The 10,299-nt window shown below is 45.0% G+C and overlaps 1 protein-coding gene across 1 annotated transcript in view; it reads left to right on the plus strand.

The window, feature by feature from the left end:
• LOC134444573 (ribonuclease inhibitor-like) overlaps positions 1-1,902 on the plus strand; it is a 24,148-nt gene extending 22,246 nt beyond the window's left edge. The window contains exon 6 of the mRNA XM_063193840.1: positions 1,687-1,902. Within this exon, the coding sequence (XP_063049910.1) occupies positions 1,687-1,870 (184 nt within the window). The 3' untranslated portion in view covers positions 1,871-1,902. The remainder of the gene's footprint in view (positions 1-1,686) is intronic.
• Positions 1,903-10,299: the final 8,397 nt, after the last annotated feature.

Raw genomic sequence — 10,299 nt, forward strand, 5'->3', positions numbered from 1 at the left:
CGTTCAATGATGACTTATATGAAGAAAATGTGCTGACATGTTTTCAGGACAACCATTACACTGAGAATCAACCAATTGGGATAGATCAGCAAGGTACATTCATGTGAAAATTCTACTAAATGTAAGCTGATTGTGTTAACTGTAGGATACTTGTACATAGCCATTTGCAAGGATGTACTAAATGATTGAGACATGTACAAAAGCATTTGAAATTTGATGAAAGCAATGATAAGTGCCATTCTGTTGCGAGGAACTGCAAATTAGTTTTGGGATTTGTCCATGTTTTGAGAACGACATCTCAGTTTCAAGAAATGAGCCAAACCAATGGAGAAAAACTGTAACACACTGTCCGCCAAACTGTGCTATCTGTCTTTGCTGATGATATCTTCATGCAAGTTGCTATTTACCCGTGGTGATTTTGGAGGCTGACAGCCCTTGGGAAGAAGCTGTCTGTCCCCGTTTGTCTTGGCTGTTAGCACTGTAAGGTGTGACCCCCTCACCCCTCACCCCACACACGGCCCCTAACAGCCTCATTACCATAACAAAATGAGTGATTAGTGTATTACCTAATATATACCTTTTGTTTTATTGACTATCTTAACTGAGCACAGCACTATCGACCATACCTTTTATTTTATTGATTATCTTCACTGAGCACAGCACTATCGACCATACCTTTATTTTATTGACTATCTTAACTGAGCACAGCACTATCGACCATACCCTTATTTTATTGACTATCTTCAATAATTATTTTTATGCACTATCTTAACTGCCTGACAGCTTTAGCTCTTTCAAACACTCGCCAATCTCACCCTCCCAACGTCTAAAAATTCCAAATTAAATATCTGATGAATGAGCTGCATGCAATAGAAACACAGCGCAGGGTGAAACAAATCATAGTAATAAAATGTCTTCATTTTCAAAACATCCAATCCATCATGATACAGTGGTGATGCAAGGTAAATTTGAATTAACTTGAAGATGAGCATCAGGTGTTCCGCAAGGGCCTATTGCATTGCATGTTGTACCCACAGTACTGTGGGAGATTGAAATCGAATTGAAAACATATAGTGTAGGGTAGAGTGATAGTGTTGGATAATCTGCATCACTTCTGCATGTGCTGATACACTCTGCATATCTGTGTGGATATTCAGAATGCCTCTCCACAATAATCTGCATGTGTCAGGGTCATTAGTAGCCCTATGAAAATAGAGTGTGTCATTGTAATTGTGGTACACTGCTCTTTTGGATGAAGACATGTAAATATTACATCATCTGTGCACGACTTACAGACGAACACAGGTGTGGATATGTTGGAAGCAAGAATAAAACATCAACACATACAGACACACACTCACGGTCACATAGACTACAACAATACATACAGAAACAGATGGAGAGGGGGAACATTAGTTGTTAGAAGGGCTTATGTTTTACAATACATTGGAATTGAGGGTAGGATATGTAGACATTACAGTTGCATTATGTCAGGTTGACCTTTTGCATCTGTATAATGTTTAGCAATAACGACAGCAACTGTGTAATCTTGGAACTGAAAGACTTCAAAACTCACAACAGAAAAAAGAAAAAGTTATTTGTCACACAAATGATGATCAGTGGTGAATCTCTACTTAAATTTGGCTCCTACATAAATACTGTGTTGTTATCTCTCCCATTTTGTAGGTTGTTGTCTGATGAAGCAGAGAGAGCCTGTGAGTATCTGACTTCAGTTCTGGGTAGAAACCCCTTACTCCTGACAGAGCTGGACCTGAGAGGGAAGAAACCAGGAGACTCAGGAGTGAAGCAGTTCTGTCCTCTACTGAAGGATTCACACTGCAGAATCAAGAATCTCATGTTAGTGATTTAATGTGTTTTTTTCTGTTTATTTATGAAGTAGTTACGAGCAGGAAAGTATGATTGTTGTGTTAGCACAGTTGTGACTTGTTATTATCTGGTTTTAAATTGTGTTATTGACTAGTTTGCATGTAAGATTGCAGTAAGCATGTATTTGGCAAGGTAGTTGGCCTTGGTGTACAGCATGTATTTGGCATGGTATCTGGCCTCGTTGAACAGCATGTGATTGGCATGGTATCTGGCCTTGGTGTACATTGTACAGTAAAGCATGTATTTGGCATGGTAGTTGGCCTTGGTGAACAGCATGTATTTGACATGGAAGTTGGCCTTGGTGAACAGCATGTATTTGGCATGGTATCTGGCCTCGGTGAGCAGCATGTCTTTGTCATGGTATCTGGCCTTGAGGTACAGCATGTGTTTGGCATGGTATCTGGCCTTGGTGTACATTGTACAGTAAAGTATGTATTTGGCATGGTAGTTGGCCGTGGTGAACAGCATGTATTGGGCATGGTAGCTGGCCTTGGTGTACAGCATGTATTGGGCATGGTAGCTGGCCTTGGTGTACAGCATGTATTGGGCATGGTATCTGGCCTTGGTGTACAGTAAGCATCTATTGGGCATGGTAGTTGGCCTTGGTGTACAGCAGTGGTTCCCAAACTGGGGTCCGGGACCCCAGGGGTGGTCACGCTATTGCAAGGGGCTCGCGAAGAGAAGAGACTGACAGGCAGCGGACAAACTTTCTGAACTCTGAGTGGCGCCCTGACGGACAGCGGACAGACCCCCTAACCCAGGGGTGTCAAACATACGGCCCGCGGGCCGCATCCGGCAACTTCCGGATGCGGCGCACGTATGTTGCAGCAGCCCCTTGCTTTCCCAACTTTCAGTGTTTATTTGTGTTAAAATGTGTCTTTCGAAATGTCTATCGTCGGAAACTATGTCGGAACGCACGTACAGTCGGCAACAGCTGTTGCAGATAAGAATGGACAACTTAAGCAATGTATTGGATATACCAACGAAGACGCTGGAAGAATTAGGAATACTCCGGCGGCATAGGACTACATCAGACCCGTCTACCTCGCCTACATGGACACGCCGAAAGCGATGCTCCAGAATTAGGAAAAGGGGCAAACGAGGTGGCGTCGAAACACGGCTTGCAGCCAACCCAACTCGTCCAGCAATACCATCAATTCTCTTGGCAAACGTCAGATCTCTGGTCAATAAGATGGATGGCATACGGCTACTAAGATCAGCGAACAAAACCGTGAGGAACTGCTGCGTGATGGTGTTCACAGAATCATGGCTGAACAACGGCATACCCGACTCGGCTTTACAACTGGAACAACTAACGTGCCTCCGAGCGGACAGAGCCCTTGCAGAGAAAAAACGAGGGGGAGGAATATGTGTTTACACACATGATGCTTGGTGCAATAATGCTACGGTGGTACAGAGGCACTGCTCTCCACCAGTGGAGTTCATGATCATCAAATGCCGACCCTTTTATTTACCCAGAGAAATATCTGCTATCCTATTAGTCGCAGTATATCTCGCCCCCAGCAACAACAACGGCATCAGAAGCGAGGCACTGAACGAGCTGCATCGGGGCATCAGTGAACATCAAGATGCACACCCAGATGCCTTCACAGTGGTCCTGGGAGACTTAAACCACTGAAATCTCAAAACAATACTTCCAAAGTTTCACCAACATGTCAACTTCCCAACAAGAGAACAAAACACCCTGGACCTTGTTTACACAAATCAAAAGGGTGCATACAAGGCAAAGCCCATCCCGCACATCGGTTCATCAGACCACATAACGATCCTGTCACGATTTCAATACCAGAGAACCCAAGTGCAGGCAAGGATGGATGAGGAGGCAAGTTTCAAGGTTTGGGGGTGGATTTTAATAAACTCAAAATTGAATGGCAAGAGCCAAACGGACAAAAAAATGCAAAACAAAAACCCACGAGGGGGAAAACATGAAACAACACTAAATACACTACAAACGAAACACTTACTACATTCAGGGGGTTGGAAGTCAACAGATCAACACACAGAGGTCCGGGCGGGTTTGACAAATGAATCCACAAGGAACAGCAGAAACACCAGGGTAAAATACACAGAGGGCAATTACAGAGAATGCACACGATAGGTAGAACACAACAGGATTCAGGTGGTTGACGAGACAAACGGGGATACAAACGAGACACAGGCAATCAAGGACAATGAACAGGTAACAAGACAGGTGAAGACAATGATGGGGAAGACAGGCAAAGACAACGATGGGCCAAGCAGACAATGACAAAGAAATCATGGGCAACAATGATTGCAGGGCAGGCAATAGAACCAGATACATACAGGGGAAGACAATCAGAGAGAGAGAGAGACAGTAAGAGACAGAGCGAGAGGCAGACAGACAGACCGACCGAGAGAATCAGACAGGCAGGGAGACAGAACTAGACAGGAAGAGAGAGCGAGATACAGAGAGGGAGAGAGAGAGAGAGAGATACAGAGAGAGAGAGAGAACGAGAGAGAGAGCAAGAGAGAGAACGAGAGAGAGAGAGCAAGAGAGAGAACGAGAGAGAGAGAGCAAGAGAGAGGGCAAGAGAGAGAACGAGAGAGAGAGGAAGAGAGAGCGAGACAGGACCAGACAGAGAGAGCGAGACAGGACCAGACAGAGAGAGAGAGAGAGAGAGAGAGCAAGAGAGAGAACGAGAGAGAGAGCAAGAGAGAGAGCGAGACAGGACCAGACAGAGAGAGCGAGACAGGACCAGACAGAGAGAGCGAGACAGGACCAGACAGAGAGAGAGAGAGAGAGAGAGAGAGAGAGAGAGAGAGAGAGAGAGAGAGAGAGAGAGAGAGAGAGAACCAGATAGGCAGAGAGAAAACCAGAGACATACAAAGTAAAGGCATTAGGCAATAAACAAGGCCAACATTACAGAGGCTGGGGCGTGAGTTCATGACAGATCCTGCTACTGCCAGCTTACAGACAAAGGGCAAAACTCACCAAACCAGTTCAGAAGGAGGTGAGAAAATGGCCAGAGGGGGCCGTTTCACGACTACAAGACTGCTTTGAAACCACAGATTGGGACATTTTCAAAACAGCTGCCACCCACAGCAATCACATTGACATTGAGGAGTACACAGACACCGTGACCTCCTACATCACAAAATGCATCAATGATGTTACAGAAATAAAACACATCACCACCAGGGCCAACCAGAAGCCATGGTTCACAGGAGACGTTCACCGACTGCTGAGGGCCAGAGACAAAGCCTTCAGAGCAGGAGACGTAGCCGGTCTAAAAACAGCAAGAGCAAACCTGTCCCAGGGCATCAGGAAAGCAAAAAAGGAATACTCGGACAAAATAACAACACACTTCAAAGACAGCAGAGATGCACAGAGCCTGTGGCAGGGCATACAGGCCATCACGGACTATAACCCTGCACCACGAAGCTGTGACAACAACACCTCTCTGCTAAACGACCTGAACAGTTTCTTTGCCCGTTTTGAAGCACAAAATGACACTCATCCACAGAAAACTCCCCCTCCCCCCCATGATCAACCCCTTTACCTGTCCTCTGCCAGTGTGAAGAGGACACTGGCCACCATCAACCCACGCAAAGCAGCTGGCCCAGACAACATACCTGGCCGAGTGTTGAAGGATTGTGCAGAAGAGCTGAAGGATGTCTTCACAGACATCTTTAACATCTCTCTGGAGCAAGCAGTCATCCCATCACTTTTCAAAGCTGCTACCATCATACCCGTGCCGAAGAAATCATCACCATCATGCTTCAATGACTACCGTCCTGTAGCACTGACGCCCATAATCATGAAGTGCTTCGAACGGCTAGTCCTGTCACACATCAAAGCCACCCAACCCCCCAACCTGGACCCCTACCAGTTCGCATACCGAGCCAAGCAATCCACGGAGGATGCAATTTGCTCTGCCCTCCATCCAGCCCTCACCCACTTGGACAATAAAGACTCATATGTGAGAATGCTGTTCATTGACTTCAGTTCAGCATTCAATACCATAATACCACACCAACTCATCAGAAAACTGGACAAACTAGGTCTCAGCACCTGCCTCTGCAACTGGCTGCTGGACTTCCTGATGCAAAGACCACAAGCAGTACGGGTAGGGAATAACACCTCAAGCACCCTGACCCTGAGCACGGGGGCTCCGCAAGGTTGTGTTCTCAGCCCCCTGCTGTTCACGCTGCTGACACACGACTGCACAACGACCCACAGCACTAACCATCTAGTGAAGTTTGCGGATGATGCAACACTGGTGGGCCTCATCACCAAGGGCGATGAGACTCACTACAGAGAAGAAGTAGACCTGCTGGCCACATGGTGCAAAGACAACAACCTCCTGCTGAATGTCAACAAGACCAAGGAGATTGTTGTCAACTTTCAGAGGGTCCAAAAACAACTGCCACCACTGACCATCGACGGCGATGCTGTGGAGAGAGTGAGCAGCACCAAGTTCCTTGGAGTGCACATCAGCGACGACCTCTCTTGGACCACCAACACTACATCACTGGCGAAGAAGGCCCATCAGCGTCTCTACTTCTTGCGCAAACTAAAGAAGGCAAGTGCTACACCCTCCATCATGACAACATTCTACAGAGGAACCATAGAGAGCGTCGTGTCCAACTGCATCACAGTGTGGGGAGGAAGCTGCAGGGAGAAAAACAGGAAGACACTCCAGCGTGTTGTGAACACAGCGAAGAAGATCATTGGAGCACCACTCCCCTCCCTGCAGGACATTTACACCACATGCCTTACCCGGAAAGCACTGATGATCATCAAAGACACAAGCCACCCTGCACACGAACTGTTCAGCCTCCTGCCCTATGGAAAGAGGTACAGGCGCCTCCGTTCCCGTACCACCAGGCTGGCAAGCAGCTCAATGCACCAAGCGATCAAGTTACTGAACACTCAACCCACTCTCCCTCCACTGTCAGCCTCTAGCCAGCAAGGCCACTGACAACCCCCCCCCTCATCCCCCACCACCATATCTGCGACTGAAACGTTCCACCTGCACTACTATTTTTGTGACTGAACTCTCAACCTGCACTAACTCAAAACACACACACACACACACACACACACACACACACACACACACACACACACACACACACACACACACACACACACACACCACACCACACACACACACACACACACACACACACACACACACACACAAGCACACTGCACTTTCTGCACTAAACCCAAACATACACACACTGACACACAAATCACACTGACACACAACTCACACACACACACACACACACACACACACACACACACACACACACACACACACACACACACACACACACACACACACACACACACACACACACACGAACACACACACAGACGCATACCGCACCTTCTACCTGCACTAAACACACACACACACACACACACACACACACACACACACACACACACACACACACACACACACACACACACACACTGCTGCTGTTGTACTTGATAGACCTTTTTAATATTTATTTTTCTTCAAAATGCTACTACTATTATGTCAGAACGCTATAAAGGACTCTTTGAGGGGAAAAAAAAGCAAAAAAAAAAAAAAGCACAACAATTACCTCTTAAAGGGATAGGTCGGTATTTTGCATTTGGGACCTTAATTATGGTGTATCATACACTGAGCTACCCACCTGTGTCACTTTTGTTTGATTTGAAGCCTTCCGTGAGATTTTGGGTTTGGCCGATATCCACAAACCACCATACAACGGGAGTCAGCGGGGCACAGACTTAAAATCCGTCGTACACGCATAAACAGTATTTTCTTATTTTGTTTAGGGTCATTGGGATGATACAATTACGTTTCCGCCTCATTTCAATATTTAAATCTCCCGGGTTCAGTGAACGAATTAAAAATCTGTATTGACTGAGGTGTGCCACGTCATCTTTCTGCGACGCTCATTCTGACAGCCAGCCAGCTACGGCAGTCGGGCCGGCAACATGATACTGTAACAAGAAGCAAACGTTGAAGCTCTCGGTTTTTAACAGTTCTTCGGCTAGAACTTTGCTATGGGTTGAATGTGCGCATATACTGGATGCTGAAACTAAACGACAAGCTTTATGAAACCGTGGCATTTTGCGTTGAGATGGAAAAGGAATGCGCCACGCCACACTCTCCTGGATACGAGGCTACGTGTGTGCGGCTTTTGCGCCAAAGGTCTTTCTACCAGCTAAACCAAATAGCAGGACAGAAGTGACAGCGTCAGAAAGAAAACAATGATGTTCCGATTGCTGATGGAGACAACAGAGGTAAGGACATATTATGTATCTAGAGTTTTTGAATGGCTAATCTTGGTGTCGCCTCAAACTAGCTCTCTTCTCGGTGCCTTCGTATGGCTGTTCATGCTACCAGCTACAGATAGTCAAATGAATCAAAGCTACGTTTGGTCTCAAACAAAATTGTACACGGAAAATACGAATAGTATTCCTTCAGTAGGCAAGACAATCACAATCATATGATAACCCCTGCACCAAATCATGGGGTATACTAATAAGTACAGTTGACTTTTACTTTTACTACTAGTAAAAACATTCAGCTGTCTAGCCTACTGAGACATGGTAGGCTACATTGATTCTCATGTCATATCACTTGGAGGTTTTACAGTGTGATACTGATCTGATGTAGTGACACACTTCTTTATTTATTTAGGAAGGTGCCAAGTAACTCTGGAGGATATTCTCGCCATGACGAATCGAGCTGGTATCAACATTCTTCGAAGTTGATTCGGAGATTATAGAAAAAAAACTCGCAGGAACACACAGCTTTCAATTGAGTAAGTCGCCGAGGAATTTGTAAATTCTGTTTGATTTACTATGCCCAGACAGCTTTGTCGATATTGGGGTCAGTCAGTGACGTTAGTAGTAACTTCACAGCTAGTGCCACGATTGTATAGATTATTATTTGTTCTGTTGTCTTTCATGTCAGTGGATTATCCAAGAAGCATTTTCATTGCAGTATACTAATCAATTATTTATGAACATAAGCTGTGGTTGTACCACACCCCCCCCCACCCCACCCCCCCACACCCCAAAAAAAAACCCGTCATTGACTGAAGTGTCCCTACCTCTTACTTGCTGTATTGTGATCATCTGTCTTGTAGGAAATGCTGTACACAACGCCCAGCGCCCTGGGAGCTGAACGTCTGCGGCCAGGTTACAGTACAGAAGGGTCATCCAAGGTGCATCATGACCCTCATCCATCTCCCACCATACCATATGCTGGATGGAGTCAGAGTCTCTACATTGACTTATCATCTTGTGTTATATTGAGTAATTACAATGAAGTTATAAATCTAGTTGGTAATACTACACATAATTTGACATTACACATCTTAGGTGCATTGTGGGGACCCCTTATTGGACCAAATGTAGCTGGTTCGAATCCCTCCTGACCTCTCCCTACATCTCCATCCATGGCTGAAGTGCCCTTGAGCAAGGCACCTAACCCCACATTGCTCCAGGGACTGTAACCAATACCACTTTTGGTAAATGAAAGCATCAGCTAAGTGCAATGCATTTTTTTTTAAAAATGCAATGAAATGAAAATGTAATATTCCATGTCTTTTGATAACATTTGTACATTAATTTCATGCATCATTCCATTGTAACAATCATAGGGACTCTCTCAACTTCCACCTGCACAATATCTTGGACTCACAGGAAGAGATTACCTACATAATTCAAAAGACACCGCACACTGCTTACCATTCTTTTTCTTACTTTATTTTGACACACAGGGCAAAATGCGTTGTTAGCTCAGAAAAATTAAGGAAGAAAAAGAACAATAAGCAGTGTGAAATGTCTTTTGAATTTTGTTCATTGTTCACCTTCTCCTGCCTCACATCAGCACCTGCATTGCTGAGGGCTTGTGCACAAGGACTCTCTTGAACTTAGGTCATCAATATAATGTGATGGCCATTGAAAATAAATTTTACACATTTATCCATTTGTCATTACTGCCCCAAGAGTCATTACTTTACCTTCTTTACATAAAGGAAAAGAGAGAAGATTTTACTGGGACTTAAATGTCAGCAGGTGTGACCAATAACAATGTGTACATCATACTTGTAATCATTCAGTCATTAACAATGTAGGAAGAAGTGAAGAATCTTGTAATAATGTAAGAAATGTCTTATTGGGTAACCAAGATGTCACTATGAAACATCAGAAAGTATTTTAGATAAATAGGGTTTAGGACCTTCCGAAATGATTGCTCCATCATGACACTAAAACATACATGTCTGTTCTTGGGACTGGAGTGGAGAGTTTTCGTGGTGGAGTGTTTGTTACACTCAGTTTATTCTATAGAGGGGTTGTCTCCTTTCCAGCACTCAGTCCATTAGGTCCTTTCAGAAGGTCTGGCGTCTATC

The sequence above is a fragment of the Engraulis encrasicolus genome, unplaced genomic scaffold (genome assembly GCF_034702125.1).
Source record: "Engraulis encrasicolus isolate BLACKSEA-1 unplaced genomic scaffold, IST_EnEncr_1.0 scaffold_59_np1212, whole genome shotgun sequence".
NCBI lineage: Eukaryota > Metazoa > Chordata > Actinopteri > Clupeiformes > Engraulidae > Engraulis > Engraulis encrasicolus.